Genomic DNA, 24,142 nt, shown 5'->3' on the forward strand with positions numbered 1-24,142 from the left:
AAATAATAATTAAGAAAATCTAGTGAAATTAAAAATTAAAGCCCAATAGGATAATCTAAAAATGGTACCGTTCATGGAATGGGCGTCCGAGGGGTGCTAATCCTTTCCCGGGCGTAACCGTACTCCCGAACATAGATCCAGAAAATTGTAGACTGGTTTAAGGTTCTTTTCGGTGGGCTTAAAATTAATTTAAGTTTTCATCAATTAGAATCGAGTCAATAGGTGGCCAATCACACCTAGTAAAAAAAGGATTGGTGGCGACTCCTAGTTTAATTTTTTAGTGAGTTTTCACAGTTCATCGTATAGCGGTCGGGTTCCCGGACCCGCACGTTACGACAGTTATATAATATGTGGTATCTACCTTCTACTTGTCATGTTCTTCTTTTTTATATTACATAAATTTTATTTTCTATGATTTTAATCTTTAAAAATTAATAAATTATTATATAGTTCTCAAATATAAGTTGTAATATTACATTATTACTTAAAATTTCATCAATGTATCATTTTTTTTATTAATCTAATTATGTAAGAGAAAATTAACTTGAGTATTTTTTTTATATGCTTTACATTTTATGTTTAGTTAAAATGAAATTCTCTTGAATATATAATATTTAAATAATTCTGATTATATAAGAAAAAATTATTAATCTTATATATCGTTTTAAACTATTTATATTTTACAAATTATAGTTTTATATTTAGTTTCATATTTCTATTATCAATATTTTTATTATTGATTGAATTTAACATATTAGTTTTTTAAAATTTTTAACTCTTATTTAACTATATTTGGCCCTCCCAATAAAATTTGGCTAGCTCTGCCCTTGACTCATGTCATTATTTACTTAATGTGATACTAGCTAACTACTAACTAAGGGGAAAAAATAACCAAAAGAAAGAGTTTAGAATAAGTGGAGGATGGACGGCAAGACCACCAATCAACTTCATGAAGGCAGTGAACTAATGAACAATAAGTCATGCAAAAATTGCACATGGATGTAATGGAGTTGAAACAAATTAATGGCCTCTTGCAAACAATGAAAAAGACTGGGCCATGATGTTATAGTATTTACAAGGGAGTCTTTGTTTCCAACTCCCAGTAGTGTGGAAGGGGTTACATGTGCCTTTCGACAATAAAAATCCATATATACAAATTAAGAGCATACATGTATTTATGCATACTCTTTTCTATCAAATTTGGCGTCCGAACAATCCGGCGTGAGCTGGGATGACCCCAACCCTCATTAATAAGAGATGCTTGACTTGTATTTTCCCCCTTCAACACGTATATATGTTAATTAATTGATAGGGTCGTGACTCTTGATGGAAACCCAGCTTTATCTACCATTTTCCCCCCCCCAACAGAAATCAATGTTATTTGCCTTTCTTTCAAAAAAAAACTATTGCTTTTTAATTTTCTACCTCTCGCGATGGTCTCATCAGAAGATTTTACCTTCCCAAAAATCACCAATCCTATGCCTCTCTTGACGATTTCACCATCGCTATGGCGGGTGTCTTCTTTAGTCTATCCAGAATGCGGAGATGATGGTGAAGACGATGGTGAAAGACAAGTACCGAGTTTCCAAAGCAAGAGCTTCTCCCACTTAGGAAGCGAAGCGAATAAGATCAGTGCCGGTTATGATCCGGAGAAAATGGACATGCTGTGGGAGGACTTCAACGAAGAACTGAAAAGGGTTTCTTCCTTGCGTAGCAGCAGGAAAGAGGGGGGAATAATATCATCAAGGGGTGGAACCAAGTCCAAGGCAGAGCCAGCTAGCAGAGAGCCGGCGGCGGTGGAGCTTTACTACGCTCAGGCCTTGAAGATGTCCCAAACCGGCATAGGCACTGGGATGATTTACCACAAGCGGCAGAGTAACAGCACGTTGGCGGTGATGAAGACCTTGAAGAAGTTCCTTTTTCTTCGCAACTTGTTCTCTGTCAAGAACTAGTAGATTTGGTAGGAGCTTTCTTTTGGTGTGTTATAGGCTTAGAGTGTGCCTGACCAAAGATAATTAATTAATAGTTAATGTCTAAGTTGTGGAGTTTTTTTAATTTTATTATTGAGTTTAAGGCATTCACACATGTCTATTCATTAAATATTTTTAATATTTAATAAATAGACATGTGATAATCATATAAACTCATTTACATGATTATGTATAAAATTGAGAACGTCATTTTTTGTGTGTGGAGTTGCATCTATTTGTATACATAAACTATGTAACATATCCTAATTTAGAAATGATATTATGCATCCCTCAACTATGCTTTTGTGTATATATATATATATATATCTTCGATTTGATCTTTCTACTCAATGTTTGATCAAAATATTCTCCCTAGTATGAGTATGAGTATGAGTATGATCAAAATGATGCTTAATCTATATTCGTGTCATGTGGGGTCCATCAAAATTTCATATAGAGTTAACATAGACCCTATACTAAATAAGCGATAATTTCATTATTTTCCATTTAAATACTATTTATTAGATATCACAGGTAAGCATTGGGGTAGCACAGGGTACCAAAATAATAGGATGGTCAATTATGAAACCTTTATTTAGTAGAGTGGTAAATTTGACTATTTTCTATTTTATCTTTTATCTCAAGGATGGAAGGAAGTGTTTTTCGCTATTGGCCGTAGAACTGCATGGAGTGGGTGTTACTTGAATAATTATTTGAAGCAATCTCAATTTTAATAAATTTTCAAGTGTTCAGTAATATATATATATATATATCAAATCGAGTAATTAAGACAGAACAATGGACTGATTTAATTAAAAAGTAATTGCAAAATCAATTAAATTATATTTTATAAGAAAATGAATCAATCGAATTAGTGAGTGAAATCAATAAAATCGAAATCGAGCAATTATTCGGTTGATTCGATTGGTTTGATGTTGGAAATCAATTTCTGGCTTTTGCCTCAATTGTTTCATTAACTTTTGACTAATTCGGTTCGGACTTTGTTTTGCCAGTCAACTTAAATTAGTTATAACTTATTTTGAGTCTCCACTCTCCATTCCCAAATAAAAGAGCAGACACATAGAGGGGTTATTATTATTATTATTTTGAGCTTCTTTTTCAGTAAATATGTTTGAATCAAAAACTTGCAATTTCAACATGCAAAGTAGGTTTCCAAAAAAAAAAAATTAAGCCCAAACACGATGCATAACAAACAATTTGAATTCAAATTATGTAAAAAATTGACAATATAAAACGGTATCTGAAAAAGTTAAAAGGAGAGAGTTATAGAGCGTCACTACACAGTCACACCTGAATCTGGTTCTCCTGGAATGATTCCAACTACGATCAGCTTAAAAAATTTCAGTAGTCTTTTCCGCAGAACAAACAGAAACTAACCTAAACCTTGTAATTAAGTGATTTTCTGTTAAAAATTTGAGTAACTAAGTAGACATGAAAGCAGCCCAAGCTAGCGTTTATTTTGGTATAATTGGTTGAGTTGATTAGCAGAGAGAGAGAGGCCACCTGTTGGCTGCTGCTGTTGGCATGTGAATCGGAGACGACTGACGACTGATGAGTGACGGGGCGGAGGAGGTGAATTATTGGATGCGTGGACCGTGTGCGGTGTAGGGTGTGATTGTGGGCGGCAGTCAGTGGCACGATAAATGCAGCTATCGTTGAGGTATTGCCCATAATAAAACAATAATTACTCAGAACAACTTAATTTTAGTGGTGGAAGAAGGATTTCAATCTTTGAACCTTATTTCTCTACAAGAGAATTAATAAGGTAAATGTAACCGTTAAATCAGCCTTAATTTATTGTTACAGATACCAATTTATATTTTTTCTATTTTTTTTAGTGATAAAAATATTATACTCATTTTATTTAAACTGACACTTGAAAGATAAAAATGGCCCACAAAACTTTAAGTATTTGAAAGGAGCGGCGCTAATAGTCTCTAATAACAAACGCTTGTTAAAATCAAAGAAAACTGCGATGGAGGAAAGTTACTTCTAAAAGAAAGAGTGTATCACAACTCACAACTGAGTTGATTTGGTGAGATCGGAGGCGGCGTTCTAGGATGGACATGGAAACCGTCAAGGAATATTTAGAGAATTCGGCCAACATCGATGGCGATGAACTGCCTTTGAGATTCTTCGAACGCCTAATCATGCATGGTCTCCGCGTTGATCTCATTGAAACCAGTCGAGTCATTTGCACTTTCAAGGTCTCCCCTCGTCTGCTGGTACGATTAGCGCCCACCCCCCCCCCCCCCTTTTTTTTTCTGTTTCTGTCAAATTCAGGAGATCATTGCTGGTAATTCAGTAGTCCTATTTATGAATTAAAAAATTTTAGGGCATTTAAGTTCATAGGAAAACTCAGAAAAACAGGGAGGGAATTAAGATTTAAGAAGCAAACATATCATAAAGGGAAATATTCTGTCAAACTCTTAGACGAAAAATAAAAAGAAAAACAATGAATAATAATTCTGGGTTTTGTTTATTGTGCAAAGAACGGCAGTAATTACTTGCATGGTGGGGTCACAGCGACACTTGTGGACTTGGTTGGCTCAGCAGCAGTATACACTGTTGGAGCTCCATTCACTGGGGTTTCAGTTGAGATAAACGTCTCTTACATGGATGCTGCATATGCTGATGTGAGTATGCTCTCCTGCATTTACTTTACTAATTTGCGCGTTCTCTAAATCACTCAAAAAAATGTTTGAAAAGAAAACACTCGCATGGTTGACTAAAAGAATTTACTGGCATGTGCACATTTTCATGGGAGGAAGACAAAATTGCCCCTTGATTAATTAACATTGTAAAACATAAATTCCTCGTCAAGCATCCATTGTTTAACTATATATAATTTCGTTATTCTTCAATCTGTTTATGCCTTTTTGATTGTGTTTGTAATATGTTAATATTATAGTTCCAAGTTGTACTCGCTTTTCTATATATATGTGTGTGTGTGTGTGTGTGTGTGTGTGCAGTAGATAGACAGTAATTTGAATCACGGTTTCACATAGTAAGTGTCTACCATTGCTACTTGTTGCTCAGGATGGTGTGTTTCTAACAGGTTATTGGTTTTCTTAACACTATGCTTGCAACTTTTGAGTTTCTGCTCAAATTCCCCATTGATTTGTTGAGACATTTTTCACTACTTGTTGAGTTCTAATCAGTTTCATAGCAGACAATATTTTGAATAAACAAACTGGATATTGGAAATAAGCTTTATGCAAATTTGGGATCTTCACTAGTGTTAGATCTTGCAATTATTATAAATTGTTGTTATTGAGGAGTGAATCTGGTGTCTAGACTAATGTGAGAATAAGAGAGCTGGCGACACAAAAGAAGTACTAAAGGGCATTGGAGTTTACTTTGGCATGCCTTCTTCGACGGTCAAGTTAGTGAGAAAAGCTTAAAGAGGTTTGAGAGAGTGTGTGGATCGTGCCTCATGTCTTAATCATAATGGGGTACAAGGTGCAATGTGAGAGATCCAAAGAGTGCCCTTTTAGGGCCTTGGAATGACTGTATGACCCTACCTAACAGTTATAGTCTCCCCATGAAAAGAATTTTATAAGTTAGTCAGAATCTTTGTTTGCTGGACAATTCTTTTTTCTGATGATCAATGTGTGCTTCAATTCATCAACAGGAATTAATGTGCTTTCTTTTACAGCTTTTCTTGGTGTTTTTAGAATACACTTCTGTAAAATATGAGTAGAAATTTATTGTGATGGTCTTCTTTAAGCCTGGACAAGGCTGAAAGAGAAAGGAAAAAAAAATAAGGGGGGGGGGGGGGGGGGGTGTGGGGGAGTTAGGGGTTTGCTCTAGGCAGTGCTCCTTGTAATGTAATTATGAATTTCACAGTGCAAGAGTTAAAGAAAATTCCACTAGAGCTACCTTTCTTTGTGCATCTAGTTATTTCTTGGAGATACCCTTTCTTCTTTGCATCTTGTAAGTAATATATCATGTCTAAATTTTTTAGTTTTGCTTTTCAAGTAACTAAACAACCGTAAGACTGGAAACTTGTATTTCCTTCTTTTCTTTTGCATACTTTGAATGAAAAAAAAGTTTCTTTGCTTTTTTTGGGAGCTTTAAAACAGTAGAGGTGGGAAAGGGCAATGTTTCTGATTTAGGGTTCTTGGCAGCAACCTTTGAGAAATGATATATAATCCATTTATGAATGTGCTATGGTTTTGCTTATGTAGGAAGAAATTGAGATAGAAGCAAGGGCTTTGCATGTTGGGAAGGCAGTTGCTGTTCTCAGTGTTGAGTTTAGGAAGAAAAATACTGGGAAAATTATCGCTCAAGGCCGTCATACAATGCACCTGTCTCTACCAAGTAAAATGTAAATGACATTATAATTTGAATAACCATCCTCATAATTCCTCCATTAGGAATGAACAAAATGCGTTGGTTCATGTGTATTCAGAATACACTATTTATTCATGATTTTTTATTAGACAACTTTAGTCGAATTTCATGTGAAGTTACTTTCTGTGCTTCCTCTATATTGTCACAACTTGCCTTGCTTTGCCTGGTTGTTTAAACCGTCTGCCAGCATGAATCACTGAATGGCATATTGGATCTTTATACTAGTTGTTTTTCCTTTTTCTATTTTGACATACTAGCCGATTTTGTTATGCATGAAATTGCCAAGTTGATGGGTTTTAAACAACTTAAAATACAATAGTTTTACTTGGATAAATATCCTTAGTAGGACTTAACTTTGATTCAAAAGTCTGTTTAAGGTTTGACCTAGTCAATATTGAATCGGAATGAAAGAACGATTGATTACTTCATTGCAATTGATTGAGTACAGAAGCAAGCCTTTTATACTTGCTTGTTTTGTACACTGTTAGTAGAAGCTAATCCTACTTAAAAAGCTTAAAACTCAGTAACAGAGAAGGATTACATAATTAATGAGTTTATATTTGATACCGAAATTTTAAATTTATTTTTTAATAACATCGTTTGATGTCCTGACAGCGTATAGATTAACATAATTAGAATCACATGCAAACATATTTGCATGTGCTCTTTACTAACTAACTAGTAATTAAAGGCATATGTGCCTTTGTGCTGATTGACCTTCTATTAAAACAGAGGGAGATGGACGTCAGTGGTTATTGCTGGCCCATAATTAGCAACCAAAGTATATGTGCAAGAGCCAAGATCATTTGGGAGAAGACAAATTTTGTATCGGAGGAGCATATATTCTTTTTAATATAATTGTTGCAAAAAGTAAAAAATAAAGAAGTATATTCAAATAAAAATATTATTTTAACTATACGTAAAAAATTAAAATATTAATGGTTAAAATTTCCATTTAATCCCTCTACTTAGGTGTTTTTTTCAATTTAATCTTTTTACTCAAAATAGTGATAATTTAATCCTTTGGTTTTAAAAATTGTTTCAATTTAATCTCTCTAACATTTTCGTTCAAATTGATTGTTATGATGTTAACGTAGTATCTAATGCTGACGTGAAATGTGAGGTGGGTTTAAATTGTTGACATGGCACTGCCACATCACTATGATAGTGCCACGTAGACATGTCACATGGCCTGATCAGTCTAACATGTCACTGATGATGTGGCATGTCAAGGTGGAAAAATTTTCCCTCAAAGTCAAATTTGGGTTGACATCAGAGGGACCTAATTGAAAAAAAATTTGAAAAACAGGGACCAAATTGAACAAAAAAATTAATATGTAAAGAGACCAAATTGAAGCAAATATATATATATATAATGTGACTCACTAATCAGATTGTTCTCCATGAGAACATGGAAGGAAAAAGTTCTCCAGCAAACAATATTTTGCACTAAATAATAATTATAATTATAATATGAAAGAAGATACATCCACTTATATTTATGTGTAAATCCATTTACAAAAGCTGTACAGGAGGCTTCGTAATCCAAAATATGTTTGCACAAAACTATTTTCTAGTAACATTCTTGTGCAATATATGCCATTTACAAAAAACAAGTTATCTATAATTATATAATATTGATAAACACCGCAACCACTTATAACTATTTAATAATTTTGACAAAAGCATGGCAACAACAAGTACCCAACATTTAAGTACTTAGCATATAAATAATTAAAAATCACAACAAATCCTAGTCATTTTTACTACTTTCTTGAGTGGGTAGCTCAACTTCAAATTGTGATCTCCTAGGTGGCTTATATTTGGCCATTTCTTGTAGCAATATAAACAAAAATAATGTCAAAATCTCAATTTAGCTCACATTTATAACATGATAGAATGCAAGTGCAATTTTGCTCACTATTAATTGCCTGCTAGATATGAATGATGTTGAATCCCCACGGCCAATTGCAACAACCAATTGATTTGGTTTTCTAGCCTATACAATAAATTGACATAATAAACATAAACTAAATTTACTCACTAATATAACATGATAGCAAAAGATAAACTCCAAACAAATCAACCAAATGTAAATAATTGTTAATAAACATAACATGACATGAAGAGGGACTAAATTTACTCACATTTATAATAGAAATATGTTTTAGAGGAGATGTAGGTGTTTAGGCAAATTTGGTTTAACTTCTAGAAGCTACTGTCCCCCCTCCCTTAGAGCTTGCTTGCTACAATTTAGTCCTTGAGGTAGTAACATCATTTGAACTAAAGTCTTTAGTACTTGCAGTAGTAGACTGAGCACTTCTACTAGCCCTCATTTTTATCCTTTTAGCAACAGTAAAAGCGCTTGACCTAGCAGCACCTTGACTTGCACTAGTAGCAAATTCCTGCACCAACAACAGCACATTGACTTGGTGTATCAGTAGCACCTTCAACTGGGGCACCAGCACCACCTTGACTTGGTATAGCAGTAGTAGTAGCTTCACTTGGTGCACGAGCAGTGGTAGAAGATTTCTTCTTTCAACTGTGAGTTTTCTGTGTGCTTGTCTGACCATAAACATGAAAATTAGAAAAAGTTAGTAATCGACAATAATAAATAATTAATAAATAAAGCTAGAAGATACTAACTTGCTTCACTAGACATTTAGACCTATTATGTCCTTTAGAACGATAAAGAGTGCATTTTATTTTCCTTTCGACCCTGAACATCCTTGTCTTATTTGGGCTTTCATCTGGTTCTTTTTTCCTCTATTTCTTGGGTCGTCTTGCAAATCTTTTCACATATGGAGGTAAGACAGCCTCCATATTCTACTGAAACCAGAACATTGGCCCTCTTACAATATGGAGCTGTTGGTCATATGCCTTGAGATATTCATTTTTTTTAAAAGAGTCTGCCAAATACTTTGTAGGGTTCTCTCTCTCATAGTAGTTAACGTTGATGGCATGTTGGTATGACACTCCACCAATGTCTCAAGCTCTATAGTTACATGTCTCATTCCATAAACATATTGTGTAGCTTTCCTTAACATATTTTTTAGCATCTTCCCAAAATACTTCATAAAGATAGGAACTATTTTAATCCACATTTCATTTAGTTGCCAACCCTTTATACTTCTCAAATTTTCTAAGTATACGAGGACCAAAATCAGTTTTTCACTTCATCCCTTCTACCTTGTTTTACACCAATCTCCTTATCACATAAAACCTGATATCCTCGAGCATGCTGATTATAAGCTTGCATTTGGATTCTATTATAACTTTGTTAAATGTCTCGCACATATTGTTATCGATGACATTACACTTGATGAAATTAAAGAACTATGCTTGACACCAGTGTATAGGATCTCAATTCTCAAGCAAGTGGTTATGTGCAGCCTCATTCATAGACTTGAGAAGCTCCATTTGCCTCTTGAACTCTAGTTGGTTAAAAGATCTAGCATAGCGCCAAAATTGGTATTTCAATTCCTTATCTCTGAACCTTTTCCCAAACCTCGAGTAGATGTGTCGTGCATACCTTTGTTGTTTAACATAAGGAAGCAACTCATTGATAGCATTTAGCAGCCTTTATAATAAGAAAATACACTTAATAAGATGAGGAATTGAAATATCAATTTTCGCGTTGTGCTAGATCTTTTAACTAGCCAGAGTTCAAAAGGTAAATAGAATTTCTCAAGTCCATGAATGAGGCTGCACACAACCACTTACTTGAGAACTAGGATCCTATGCATTGGTGTCAAGCATATTTCTTCAATTTTGCCAAGTGTGATGTCATTGACAATAACATGTAAGACATTTAACAGAGTTATAAAAGAATCCAGATGCAAAGCATGCTCAAAGATATCAGACTTTATGTGATGAGGAGGTTGAAGTAGAACAAGGCAGAGGGGATGAAGTGGAAAACTGATTTCGATCCTTGCATATTCAGAAAATTAGAGAACTATAAGGGGTTGAAAGCTAAATGGGAGGTGGATTGGAATGGTTCCCATATTCATGAAGTATTATGGGAAGATGCTGAAAAGCATGTTAGGAAAAGCTACACAATATATCTACAAAATGGGATATGTACCTATAGAGCTTAGGACATCACTGGAGTGCTATGCCAACATGCCATCAATGTTACTACTATAAGGGAAAAGAGCTTACAAACTATCTGACAGATTCTTTTAAAAAGAGTTAATATCTGAAGGCATATAGCCATCAGCTCTATCTTGTTAGAGGGCCAATGTTCTAGCCTCAATGGAATGTGGAGGTTATCATACCTTCATATGTGAAGAGATCTACTAGACAACCTAAGAAGCAGAGGAAAAGAGAACCAGATGAAGGTTCGAAGAAGATAAGGATGTTGAGAATTGGAAAGAAGATAAAATGCACTCTTTGTCGTCAAGGAGGACATAATAGGTCCAAATATCCAATGAAGAAGGTCGATATCTTTTAACTTCATTTATTAATTATTTATTATTGTTGGTTACTAACTTTTTTCTAATTTCCATGTCTAAGGTCAAACAAGCACACAAAAAACTCACAGTTGAAAGAGAAAATCTTCTGTCACTGCTTGCGTACCAAGTGAAGCCATTATTATTGCTGCACCAAGTCAATGTGTTGTTAGTATCTTAAGTGAAGGTGCTGCTGGTGCATCAAGTCAATTTGCTACTGGTGGTACAACAAATAAATTTGCTGCTGGGTGCAAGTCAAGGTGTTGTTGTGTTAAGTGCTTCTACTATTGTCAAGAGGATAAAAGTGAAGGTTTATAGAAGTACCCAATTTGCTACTACAAGTATTGAAGGCTTTAGTTCAAATGATGTTATTGCCCCAAGGACTAGATTGAAGCATGCAAGCCCTAAGGGAAAGGGAACAATAGCTTCTGGAGACCAAACCAAATCTACCTCAACATTTACATCTCCTCCAAGACATTTTTTTGTTATAAATGTGAGTAAATTTAGTCCCTTTTCATGTCAGTTATGTTTATTAATAATTATCCATATTTGATTGATTTATTTGAAGTTTATCTTTTGTTGTCATGTTGTATAGGTGAGTAAATATAGTTTATGCTTATTATGTCAATTTATTATATAAGTTGGAAGACCAAATCAATTGGTTGATTTGGTCTTCCAACTAGTCGTGGGGATTCAACATCATTCATATTCAATAGGCAACTAATAGTGAGCACAATTGCACTTGCATTCAATCATGTTATATAGGTGAGCTAAATTGAGATTTTGACATTGTTTTTGTTTATATTGCCTCAAGAAATGGCCAGAAAGACGCCACCTAAAAGATCACAATCTAAAGTTGAGCTACCGCGGTAAAAATGACTATAGTTTGTTGTGATTTTTAATTGTTTAAATGCTAGGTACTTAAATGTTGGGTACATATTGCTCCCATGTTTTTGTCAAAAATATTATACAGTTATAAGTAGTTGTCATGTTTTTGTCAATATTAAATAGTTATAGGTGGCTTGTTTTTTGTAAATGGCATATATTACATAGGAATGTTGCTAAAAAATGGATTTATGCAAAGTATATTTTGGGTTACAAAGTCTCCTGTACAGCTTTTGTAAATGGATTTACATAAATAAATAAATAAATATATATATATATATATATGTATGGATGTATCTTTTTTCGCATTGTAATTATAATTATTATTTAGTGCTAGATACTATTTGCTAGAGAATTTTTTCCTTCCATGTTCTCATGGAGAGTAATCTGATTAGTAAGTCACATTATATTTTTTTGATTCAATTTGGTCCCTTTACATATTAATATTTTTATTCAATTTAGTTTTCTTACTTCTAATTTTTCTTTAATTTGGTCCCTTTACTTCAAATTTTTAATCAATTAAGTTCCTTTGACGTCAGTCCAAATTTGATTTTGGGAGAAAATTTTTCCACCTTGACATACCATGTCATGGTTAGCATGTCAGATTGATAATTTCACATGGCATGTCCACGTGGCATTGTCAGAGTGACGTGGCACTATTTCATCAACAACACAAACCCACTTCAAATGCCACATCAGCATCTAGTGCCACATCAACGTTGATGTCAATACTGTAACAGTCAATTTGGACAAAAAATATTTGAGGGATTAAATTGAAGCAGTTCTCAAAACTAAAAACTTAAGTTATTGCGATTTTAAATAGAGCGATTAAATTGAAAAAAACGTTTATATATAAGGATTAAATGGATAATTCAACCAACAAATAACATATTTAAGAGTGGATACAAAAATTAGCTTTATTATTAACTGATTTTCTAATTTACGAATTTTTTTTGTTTTTAAAGTTTTTATTTCTTTATTTTAATTACTTTATATTTGGTAAAAATGAAAAATGGAAAAGAATATTTTATATATGATGTACAATTTTAGAATTTAAATTTATCATAAATAATAAAAAAAACTGATTCTTTTACGCTCTTTTACCTACAACAAGGATTTTGTAATAAACCAAATAGAAGTAGACAACATAAGAATAAAGAAAAAAGGGATTTTATGTTTCATTAGTTTTTTAAAGTTACTAATAAAATAATAATTTGTTATGTATATCTTATTTTTAATTAAATTAACATTTGATAAAAAATAAAATTTTAATTTTAATTTAAATGATTTCATTTAAAATTTCAAATTATTTAAATCCGAATTATTTTTAATTTGAATCAATTTAGATTCAGATGAATTTGTGCAAATATTTCAGTTCCGAACAGTTTTATCATAATTTATTATTTTTATAGTAAAAAATTAATATTTTTATTAAAATACCACGTGTCGCACGAGGCAAATATTAATTATGCTGCATATCACGTGGGGTGGCATGGTGTGGAGTGGTGTGGTGTGCCGCCTGTCTTGAAAAACTTGACTTGATGGAGCTCGACAATCGTGTGAGACGGGGCAGCCGAAGAGAATGGACTTGGAAACAGTGAAGAAATACTTGGAGAAAGGAGGTGGCGACAACGACGACGAAAACGCCCCAACCATCCATGGCTTCCCTTCCAGATTCTTCGAAAATTTCATTATGCAAGGTCTCCGCGTGGACCTCATCGAAAAGGGTCACCTCCTTTGCTCTATGAAAGTCCCTCCACGTTTACTGGTTGGTACTCTCAATTTCAACTGATTAGAAATCTCAATTTCAATTATTGATATTTGATTGATTTGGGTTTGTTTTTTGTTTGGTGGTTAATTGTGCAAAAGAACGCTGGTAATTTCTTGCATGGTGGAGCCACGGCATCTCTGGTGGACATGATTGGTTCAGGGGTTTTATACACTTATGGAGTTAGTTCCAGCGGAGTTTCTGTTGAAATTAATGTCACTTACTTGGATTCTGCTTATGTTGATGTCAGTGAATTTCTCCTACTTATATCTTCTATCCAATTTCTTCCCAAATTAGCTTATGTTACCTTCTTTGCTTGACTTGCATCTTTGAATTAAAATGAGTTTTCTTTCCTTTATTTTTTTCTTAAAATTAAAATAGGAAACTGATTCATCATTCATTTGCTGGCACCTTTTCTACAGCTCTCTGAGTTTTTGATCAGTTTTGTAGTAGGAATCTTAGAATAAATTAATGGGTTGATATAGGTTTGGAGGTCTTAGCTGTTGTTAAATCTTAAAAATCATTGTAGATCATGCGGGCCGTAGTTAACTGCAATCTGCTTCCCTGAACTATGCCTTTTCTCAAATGCATTTCAGAAATTTCTCCTTTTTGATGATCAAATATGTGTTTGAAATTCATCAAGTTGAGATTCATATCCATCGTTTGTTCAATGTTGCTTGTTAATGATACAGGGGACTTCATTGTTGTTTATCCTAATTGCATCTAATAAAAAAGAATGTACTCCATCCGTTTATTATGAATTATCTTAGAGTTATTGCAGCCTTAACTTTTTCATTAGTTTTGGTCTTACACTGTTGTCCTTTCCAATGATGTGTGATCTGGAACGCTGGAAGCTATCAAGAATCTGATGCTCTGATGGTGGTTAACATGAAACATGCTCTGAACTTTATTTGCAAGTGCATTAGAAAAAGAAATCTTTGATCTGGAATTGTACCAATTAATGAGATTGCTTGATTTATTTGCTGAATTTCTATCACTGATTTAGTTCAGTATGCAGGTTAGCAACCTTTATGATATTTTGTGTTTTCTGGTGGTTTTCTCTTTGTCTAGTTGCTTTGAAAGGAGTTCAGTTTCAGTTGAATTTGTGATCCATGAGTACAAATACACCATAAAGAAACTTCTAATTGATTATAGGGCTGCATGTAGTTCAATCTTGAGTACAAATACACCATAAAGAAACTTCTAATTGATTATAGGGCTGCAGGTAGTTCAATCTTTCTTTCCCTTCCAGTTCATTTTTCTTTTGCCCATGCTTTAATGCCCTAGTGTTATTCCCCATTGACAGGGGGAGGGGAAGGGAGTTGCTTAATCTATAATTCTGTGTGCTTTATTATGTAATTATGAATTTTAAAGTGCAAGAATAAGGAAATTACCAATAGAGCCACCTTTATTTAATTTCCTTCTTTCTAGAAAGACATCTACTTGAAGTATTATGCAAAATGATTTTATTCCTTACTTGTTTATCAATTTGCATTTCGAAATATTAAATGAGCATTTGACCTAACCTCGTAGTTGCATGTTTCTCTCTCTTTTTTTTAAGACGTGGTTTATTATTTTGTAGAACTGGGAAAAGGGTTTTGGAAAAGTAATGCTTCTAATTTATCATTCTTTGCTGGAATTTATGTAGAAATTATGTAAAGGCATTTCTGTTGTTTTTTCTTTGGGAAAATAAAGTCCCCTTTCATCTATAAAATGAAGTTATATTTAAAGGCATTTATTGATGTACATATTGTCACTGCCTATGCAGGAGGAAATTGAGATAGAGGCTAGGGCATTGCGTGTTGGGAAGACTGTTGCTGTTGTCAGTGTTGAATTTAGGAAGAAAGAAACTGGGAAAATTGTTGCACAGGGGCGTCATACTAAGTACCTCCCTGTCCAAAGTAAAATGTAAATGACATTTATGGCCGAATGGTCATCATCACATAATTCCTACAATTTAATTCGCACTTAAGACATGCTTTTAATCAGACAGGTTCAGTAGAATTTCATGCGGAGTTACTAGTTGCCTGCTCCTGATTTTCAGTGCCTTGTATTGCACAGTTGTCTGAAACTGTATTACTGTTAGAATTTGATATCAGTTCCACCGGACTTGGATATTTTCACTAGTTGATTTTCAATTTATGGTTTTCCTCTGCTGCATGTGCACATGTCATAAAACTTTATTGTCTAGACCATCAAGAACGAGTGCCTGCCTTAGATTTGTTAAGAAAAACGAACATACTATCACGTTGAAATATGCAATTGATCATCTCGCACTGAATTAGCATATAGTCAGATCTATCTAAGGTTTTTTTTTTTTTATGAACAATCTAGCAGAACTGCAGGTTAATACTCTACCCAAGGTTTGATGCAACAGGTGAACAAGTTGAACTTGTTATCTTTATTGGTATGCATCGATTGTTCACATGTAACATATACTCATGGTTGGAGTCTTGGTGCTGGAGATGGATCCTGTGTTTCTGACAGGGAAGTAATTTAGTTAATGGGAGAAAAGGTTGTGGCCTGGAGCACATTCCCAAAGCCTACAGATGTTTGATGGGACAAGAACAGAACAAGAGCTAACAAGTTAAGGTTTAAGGGTGACAGAGCGCATAATGTCCACTTACAGCTTCCGTTGCCATTGTCCTAATATTCTGGTTTAAGGGTAGTGCTTCTGGCATTGATAAACATCTGGGTAAAATGCAGCTTGCAGTTAAGTCATTTTCAATCCCATTTTTCACTTCTTGAAGAGCACAAGTTCTGATAAGTCATAACTTGAAAATGAGTTTGCAAGGAACGAAGTCTGCTAACGCAGAAAAACAGGTAGCCAGTGACTTCTTTCATTATAAGAAGATTGGCAATATATATGTATGTGTATCTATAGCTCAAAAAAGTTACTTTAAGTCATTCAATTTTCTTAGATCCATTAGCCATCACTCCTAAAGCATCGCCCAAATTAATTGTCCTTCTCATGGTTCTCCTCCCAATACCTCCATTGCCCGTCCTCATCATTGCAGCAAATTCCCCATAATCTATTTGTCCATCCTGTACCAAAGCCTTCATTAGCATTAAGTAAATGGAAAATAGATACACTAATTAATCGGGGTCTTAAATCTGGAAACCCTAACAACTACAGCACAATGATGGGATGGGACAGAGGATCATGCTAATACAGACCAATTTTTACATTTCAAGTAAGGAAAAGGAAAAAGATATAGAAAACTATCTAATAATCTTCTACTTGGGTCAATAGACATTAAAATGCTATTGGTTAGCACCAAAAAGGAATGAGTGTGCTTTCAAACTGTTCCAATGTACATAAAGCCAAGGGATTCTTTTTCTAGAAAAATGTGATAACTAGAAAGATACTATGGAATACAAGTAGCCAGCAGTAAAGCTCAGAAAGAAGAAACTTACATTATCTTGATCAATTTCTTTGATCATCTCATCAAGATGGACGTCGCTTAATCCAAACTCTTTGCAGGCTTGTTGAAGCTCATCAATAGTTATGTATCCACTGCCATCTTTGTCAAAAAATGCGAAGGCTGACACCAGATTCTCCTCCCTCTCTAGTTTATTCAAATGCACTGTAGCAGCAAGGAATTCACCGTAGTCAATTGTCCCACTGTTGTCAATATCTGCCTACAAAAGGAACATGAATGTTTGTCCAATTAGTGAAGATCAAATAACTACAAGAGGAGTACAAAAAGAAAGTCAGACTTATTAGATCATTGATGGGATTTCTTACTGCATCCATAAGATCTTTGATCTCAGATTCCATAAGTTCAGAACCCACTCGCTTCAAGCCATCTTTTAATTCTTCAAATGTTATTGTTCCACTGCTGTCAGTATCTATCATTTTGAATAACTCTTTTAAACCACCAATTTCTTCTTCTGAAAGCCTTTCTGCTATAACCTAAGATTGAGTATGAATGTTAGTAGAAAATATGCACAAAATTGAGAGAACATGAGAAAGACAAAAAAATGTTGCAATAATAATATTTACCAAAATGTTGACTTGAAAGAACAGATGATACACGAATAGACCTCACATAGTACGTAATAGTAACATGATAACATGAATGTGACTTTGCATTTAAGGTCTCTAAGCACAAAGGTTATGGATTATAAAATGGAAAAGACGCGATTCATTTGATCTCCTATTCCAGGCTGAAACTGAGCAATCTAAAGCTGTCAAGATAGTTTGGGTAACTTGAAGATAGTTTGTCAATGGTGATCCATATTTAAATTTCTTCAGCAGAGATCATATAGAGGGATGAGCAGGGGGGAGAAATAGTTGAAGTCTCTCATTCCTCCTTTTTATTATGTAGTCTAGGTGTCATAAGAATTTATAAAAAGGAAATACAAGATGGCACACTGTTCCACAAGATTGATGGTACCAACAAATCAACAATATTTCATAAAGAAAAGTTGCTCAACATCAACAAACGTACCACACCCATAAAACTGCATTATTTTTATTACATCAAACAAGGATTCTCAAATTAATCAACTGAAAGGACTCCATCACTTTTGCCTGGAGAATCACCACAAGGTGAGACATCATCTTATGAGAGCCTCATTGGTAAAATAGACAATGCATCACTTTGGAGAAATAGGTTGCAAGCAAGCGAATAAAATGTAAAGCTGCCCTTAAAAGACTAATTTTGCTTTTGAATTAATTAAGGAGGTTTGTAAAGCATATTAAGTCATATTGATTTGTTTCCCTGCCTTTTTAAGATAAATCGGAGTTGACGGTTCAACTTGGACCAATTAATTGACCACATTTTTGGTGTAGCTAGAAGTGTATGAGGAAGAATACATTTAACTCTAGTCAACTAGAAAGAAATTTCTATGCAGCAGAAACAAAGTTTGTTCAATATAAATATTGTTTACATTCATGTATAAGAATTGAATCCGACATTAGAAGTTAAAATTATATTGAATGCTTGAAATAATGTGGTTCATATCAATCCAACAGCTTATTGTTTTCATTAAGGTGGCAACACATTTACTGAAGGCTTCATGAGAAGATAACTTTTAAATTGAGGTATAAATGAAATTTGTGCAAGCACTATAACTCTGAAACAATTAAAACATTATTTTTTTTAAATCACCAATGTTTCTGAATGAATAAAAATAGATCATGACAAATGATGTTCAGTGTTGTTCAGAGCCCTTACTTCTATCAAAGAACTCACATGTAATCCACCCTAGGTACTGATGACACCAGAAAAATTGATATCATGAAAATAGATCTTGACAAATGATGTTTGGAGTTGTTCAGAGCTCTTAATTCCATCAAAAATCACACATGTAATCTATCCTAGGTACTGATGATACCAGAAAAATTGATATCATGCTTCTAATCTTGAATACATATATACAAACATGTTTTCATTTTTCAAATGTAAGATGATCTGAACATGATTTCTGTTTAAGGCATAAGCGAACAGTTAAGTTTAGCTTACCATAACCAATGAGTTTGGGTCTTTAAGAACAGCCAGCAGCACAAAAGAAACCAGAAATATGGCTAAACTCTAAACTCAGCTTGATTAGGTTAAAAGACAGAACTTATGACTAGGCTCTTTAGTTTAGATACTCAAAACAGGGCAGGTAATGCTGCATTAAACCCCAGCAATTTTCATACCCTTGGTTGAGCTTTCTTATGTAAACTTGGCAAACTAGCTTAAGCCTAGTCATACAAGCCTGAGAAACAAGTTGAAGTTACACTTGGTTGTGTGATCAAGTACAAGTACAAGCTCACAAACATGCTAGAAATCAGGTTATTTGGATAATTTAGCCAAGCTCATTATAAATGTTTTGAATTTGAATCAAGAAAATTTCGGGCATTTATGCATCTATTGTAAGATTTTGACTCCCAGTCAAGTGAGTTAACTTCTACGTTTGAGGAAAAGGGATACAACAATCTCATCTAAAATTTGCAGGTCATTCTGAAGATTTCTCTTCATAAATTTTCTAAGGAACAGTGACTGAGAAAGAAAGAAAGACAAGACAGAAGAAAGGAAAGAGCTCTGAGTGTATAAATCTGCTACCCCCTGTTTCTAGACTTTGAATTGTGAATAAATCCAAAGTTCAAAATGACAATTATTTGTCCCACATCTATTAGCAGCCATGTCGATTTTTGATCAAAGTGCGCATTTCTATTAATAAAAATAAGAAAAATTAAATGTGATATTAACCACACTTCAGCATGCCTGATTCCAGCTGCCTCAATAATATATGTATAGTAGATTTTCCTTACACCAGCCTTTTCTTTATTTCCTTTTGTGGTAAATCTTCACCAGTTATTTGTGCATATGGTTTTCATGTTAAAATACAATATTTCACAGAATTATAAATAGACAACTCACCTTAATATTGCAATCTACAGTAAAAACTCTCAACAACTCAAGTTGAGTGTCTGAGCTGAACCTAAGCTTTAACATGCAATCCTCATGCTAAGGTTGGTTTTGATCTCAAGATTGGTTAAAGGTTACTTTCCAAGCCTGAACAAGTGAAAGTGACCTTGGTATAGCATGTTCTCAACCATTATTTACTACTCCCACACTTGGAAATACAGGTAGTGTACTTCCATCAGAGATTATCTAGGAATCATTCTATTGAGCATGCAATAATACTTCATGGGCCTTGCTCATCAGCTTATACACCAAAGATGTTGGCAAAAAATATGACATAAAATGTAATTATTTATTTTCAGGTCAACAATTCCTTTGAAATCTTTGAAAATATGTAATGTGGTGGTAGCAAGTAATCGATTGTTCAAGAAAAATATATTAGGCATGTGGTGGCCTGGTCTTATAGTTCGAAAGGATTATGCTGTAGAGTCATACCTGGAGTTTTGGGTAACTAGGAAGTAGGCACAGTATCTCATGTCGTTCTCATCAAGTTCAATGTAAATGGAATGGTATCACATCTAATGTGGCTTTTATTTAAGCAAATTTAACTCTAATCCTATAAGCACATGATAATACTAGCTTAGGCACATATTTAATAGATAATATTCACAGGATTTTTACTTGTATCATTATAGTAATGTTACAATTCCTCCCAAACTAAAACTAGAAAGGTCATACAAATTGTTAAGAAAATTTGCTCATTTGCCAAGAAATAACTAAAAGAATTTTTGCAAAACAAATAATCTTTCCCTGGTCTTGCTTTAAGCCTTTTACATAAGAGAAATTCAGAAAGGTTATCAGCCAATCAGAACAAATAAGAAAACTGCATCAGAGAACCAAATATCTATACTGCATACATTATTCCAAGTATGCAAACTGGAGAGTGAAGCTAATAGGAACTAGCAAAATTGCTCCAAGAAACATTAAGACTTAACAACTATGGGCTCTAAATGCTTAACAAATCAATAAATCTCATATTGAACCCAACTAATACTGATGCAATGAATATTTTCCAAATGAAATTGAGAAAGGATATGTTAAATGTGTAATCATGTATAGAATAAACACTAAGAAGCTTTACTAGTCCAAGAACTATAAGTTATCTAATGAAAATACATATTATGCTTTAGTTTACTTACTCGCAAAGCCATCTTCTTAAGTTTGTTCATTGCTGAGAACTGCTTCAGGCGTGACAATACTGCAGAATCAAGAGGTTTATCGGGTGCAATTGTGTCATCTACAATCCATGGATGACCTGGTACAAATGGTTAACACCATAAGGTTGTGAGAAACATCAGCAGTAAATTTCCTAGCAATTCTTTTATACTATGTTTGGAAACATGAATTTGGGAGAAAGGACTTGGATTTGGTTTGTATATAAAAATGGTGAGGATGAATGCAAACATTATGTAAAAAATAGCTCAGATTCAATGCACCAATGTACTTGAGAGGGCACAACAAGATAAATTTAAGTTCCCTATATCATTTAGGTATTTCAACTTTGTCATTAAGTGGAGATAAAGGAAATCTATGAATTGAAAATAATCATAAAAGTCATGTTCTCATGGGTGTTATCACACAATTTATACTAATTTCGTCCAAATCCCTTCTTCCAAATTCATGATTCCTAATGCAACCTTATTTTTATCTGACGAAGTCCTTAAATTTTCTACTTTTATGCAGCAAAAGAAACATACATAAGACTTGATAAGCAGTTAGTCTTCCCTTTGGATTGCGGTCAAGCATTTTTCGTATGAGATCCTTAGCACTTTCAGAAATAGCAGGCCATGGTTCTGAATCAAAATCAATTTTCCCTTGTAAAATCTGCCGAAATATCCCCATTTCAGTTTCTGGAGGTAACAGCATTGGTTATCAGATTTGGAACCATAAGAAAGAATTTCCCCTCTAAAAATCCTGAACCTTATTCTACCAGCAACATATGCACTCAAAAGTCACTACCTGCCCAAAATGGAGGCACCCCACTTAATAATATGTACAGAATAACACCAGCACTCCACACATCTGCTTCAGGTCCATAATGCTTCCGTAACACCTCTGGTGCAACATAGTATGGACTCCCAACAACATCACAAAAAGATTCGCCTACAAAGAGATCGAGGAAATTATAAGTTCTTGAAAAAGAGTGTTGCAAAAGAACAACTTAATAAGACAAGCTTAAATGTTTAAGACACTCAGAGCAACTTTAAACAAGGTGGAAAAGAAACCGCAGATCTCAAAAATCTTTTCCCCATAGCAAAAACATTACACAGCCAAAGAAAACAAATGCTGTTAAACCAAACCCGATATGATACAAGGATTTTCCTGCAACATTTTCTGCAGCTTGTCATTGCAGTTAATGACACAAAAATATTAGTAACAGTAAATAACTTTCTGGGTTTTTCTGGTTCTGAAAGGTCCCAGCAACATGCTAAGCACTGCCACCCCCATGCGCTCATGCATATGTACATGCATGCCATTCCTCTTTCCTTGCACCCTAACAAAGTCAAGTAAGCCTTAACTGTAAAACTAGGAAGCCTAGCTATACAAAATCTTTTCATCCAATTTGAACTATTAAAGGCCATACTCTCAACATGTTAAATTATTTTACTGGCGGTACTTAAGTCTGTTTCATTCCAGTTAATAGTCCTATTCCTTGTGTCTTTTTAAGTATTTAGCTCATTCGGTCTTTCCGCCGTATGTATGTCTCGGCATGTATTATACGCAACTAAAGCATCTAAGGCATTCTTTCCCTGACTACTTCCACCTCCTACAAGTCAGTTCATTTGTCAGATTCCCTTTTCTCCTCCTACTGCCACACCTTAATGTTACTAACCCCCATCTCCCCATTCTCTTGCCCTCCGTCCCCACTAAGGAAAAGTATTGCTGTAAGCAGTTAAACTTATCAAATGGCATTCCAGCTGATACTAAGCTGTGTAAAATCACACTCCTCGTGTCACTGAAAACCAAATTGATGCATTTGATTATTTCTGGACATGCCAAATCAAAAGGCCAACCCTTGCCCCACCAAAGAAAGTCCATAGCATAGCAGGGAACCAGTGAGAAATAATCTGAGGGGAAAAGATTTAAAAGAATAAACCTGGCTTGTAGAAAACAGACAATCCAAAATCAGTGGCCTTGAGGGCAGCATCTTCGTCAACGGTATCAAACAAGAAGTTCTCAGGCTTAAGATCTCTATGCATGACCCCAAGAGAATGGCAAGTCTCAACAACTCCAACAATGGTTTTGATCAACTTGGCAGCCTCCCTCTCGCTGTAATGACCTTTCTTGACAATCCTGTCAAAAAGTTCACCACCCTCACAGAGCTCCATGACCAAGTGCACAGAAAGCTGGTCCTCGTAGGTGCCCCTGATCCTGACCACATGGGGGTGCTCCGAGAGGTGGTGCATTATCTGGATTTCTCTCCAAACGTCCTCGTAGTCCTCTTGGCAAATCAGTTTCCGCTTTGGGATTGACTTGCAGGCGTACTGCTGCCCTGTTGGCTTGTGGGTGCACAGGTATGTGGTTCCGAACTGGCCTTGCCCAAGCGTCTTCCCTAGGCTGTAATGATCCGCCAGGCTTGGGGTCGTGTAGGGAAGGACCCTTGAGGGTTTTGTCCCTGAGCTCGTTTTGCTCATACCTCGGTTTTCTTTCTTCGTTTTACTCTTTGAACCTTGAGTGAAATGCAGAAAGAGAGAGAGAGATCGTTTTCACTGTCAATATCAAATCATCTTTTATTAATCTTAGGAAATTATGCTCATCTATGGCTGAAGAATGGAGATTGGAGATGGAGTACGCAATACTCAAAGAACCTCGAGGGTACAACAAGACCTTGACGAGGATGCTGCCAAACCTACCCAAGCAAAGAGGCAATTAAATTAATTAAAGTTTAAAAAAAAAAAAAGAACAAAAGTCTTTACCCTCTCCCTCTGTCAATCCAGCCAACCCATTTCTATCTGGGTCCCTGTCTTAACGTCAGATGCTGATGTTTTACTGCCAATCCTATTACCCCTTCTTCCTTTCTTGCTTGCCAAGATCTAAATTTCTTCTGTCTAGATTCCCCGTCCTTTTTTCACTCCTTTGTCCAATGTGCTACTGCTCCCCTGTTTTAAGCAGATTTATTGAAATACCAGTCCCTGACCTGACTGTAATTTTCTTTCGTGTATTTCAATAAAATAAATAATATTTTTTTTACATTATCGAAATATGTTTAACTTTTTCCATATTTTAAATTTGTTATTAATTTTTTAAAGTTTTTTGAAATTAAAAAGTATT

At 34.6% G+C, this 24,142-nt stretch overlaps 4 protein-coding genes across 4 annotated transcripts; 3 read left to right on the forward strand and 1 right to left on the reverse strand.

Moving 5' to 3' along the window:
* LOC18612018 lies at window positions 1,434-1,952 on the forward strand. The gene has a single exon (XM_007048580.2). The coding sequence runs from the start codon at window positions 1,434-1,436 to the stop codon at window positions 1,950-1,952; it is 519 nt and encodes a 172-aa protein (XP_007048642.2).
* LOC18612019 (acyl-coenzyme A thioesterase 13) lies at window positions 3,895-6,568 on the forward strand. Its single transcript, XM_007048582.2, has 3 exons — window positions 3,895-4,216; window positions 4,484-4,627; window positions 6,182-6,568. Exons 1-3 carry the CDS (start codon window positions 4,052-4,054, stop codon window positions 6,323-6,325), a joined length of 453 nt encoding a protein of 150 aa, XP_007048644.2. The 5' UTR covers window positions 3,895-4,051; the 3' UTR covers window positions 6,326-6,568.
* On the forward strand, window positions 13,181-15,591 carry LOC18612020 (acyl-coenzyme A thioesterase 13). The gene is made up of 3 exons (XM_007048584.2): window positions 13,181-13,451; window positions 13,553-13,696; window positions 15,220-15,591. Exons 1-3 carry the CDS (start codon window positions 13,266-13,268, stop codon window positions 15,361-15,363), a joined length of 474 nt encoding a protein of 157 aa, XP_007048646.2. The 5' UTR covers window positions 13,181-13,265; the 3' UTR covers window positions 15,364-15,591.
* Window positions 16,144-23,505, reverse strand: LOC18612021 (calcium-dependent protein kinase SK5). Its single transcript, XM_007048585.2, has 7 exons — window positions 22,968-23,505; window positions 21,830-21,973; window positions 21,568-21,720; window positions 21,010-21,125; window positions 17,200-17,367; window positions 16,869-17,093; window positions 16,144-16,496 (listed from the first exon to the last, which is right to left on the reverse strand). Exons 1-7 carry the CDS (start codon window positions 23,503-23,505, stop codon window positions 16,356-16,358), a joined length of 1,485 nt encoding a protein of 494 aa, XP_007048647.2. The 3' UTR covers window positions 16,144-16,355.

Source organism: Theobroma cacao, chromosome 1, assembly GCF_000208745.1.
Source record: "Theobroma cacao cultivar B97-61/B2 chromosome 1, Criollo_cocoa_genome_V2, whole genome shotgun sequence".
NCBI lineage: Eukaryota > Viridiplantae > Streptophyta > Magnoliopsida > Malvales > Malvaceae > Theobroma > Theobroma cacao.

What these genes read in the sequence shown, in the direction of transcription:
- LOC18612018 (XM_007048580.2), top strand. Translation starts at nt 1,434, where the DNA reads ATGGTCTCATCAGAAGATTTTACCTTCCCAAAAATCACCAATCCTATG.
- LOC18612019 (XM_007048582.2), top strand. Translation starts at nt 4,052, where the DNA reads ATGGACATGGAAACCGTCAAGGAATATTTAGAGAATTCGGCCAACATC. An exon ending in AGGTCTCCCCTCGTCTGCTG is followed by an intron (nt 4,217 to 4,483) that starts GTACGATTAGCG and finishes TATTGTGCAAAG; the next exon opens with AACGGCAGTAATTACTTGCA. An exon ending in TGGATGCTGCATATGCTGAT is followed by an intron (nt 4,628 to 6,181) that starts GTGAGTATGCTC and finishes TTGCTTATGTAG; the next exon opens with GAAGAAATTGAGATAGAAGC.
- LOC18612020 (XM_007048584.2), top strand. Translation starts at nt 13,266, where the DNA reads ATGGACTTGGAAACAGTGAAGAAATACTTGGAGAAAGGAGGTGGCGAC. An exon ending in AAGTCCCTCCACGTTTACTG is followed by an intron (nt 13,452 to 13,552) that starts GTTGGTACTCTC and finishes ATTGTGCAAAAG; the next exon opens with AACGCTGGTAATTTCTTGCA. An exon ending in TGGATTCTGCTTATGTTGAT is followed by an intron (nt 13,697 to 15,219) that starts GTCAGTGAATTT and finishes CTGCCTATGCAG; the next exon opens with GAGGAAATTGAGATAGAGGC.
- LOC18612021 (XM_007048585.2), bottom strand. Translation starts at nt 23,505, where the DNA reads ATGAGCAAAACGAGCTCAGGGACAAAACCCTCAAGGGTCCTTCCCTAC. An exon ending in GTCTGTTTTCTACAAGCCAG is followed by an intron (nt 21,974 to 22,967) that starts GTTTATTCTTTT and finishes ATCTCTTTGTAG; the next exon opens with GCGAATCTTTTTGTGATGTT. An exon ending in GGTGCCTCCATTTTGGGCAG is followed by an intron (nt 21,721 to 21,829) that starts GTAGTGACTTTT and finishes TGTTACCTCCAG; the next exon opens with AAACTGAAATGGGGATATTT.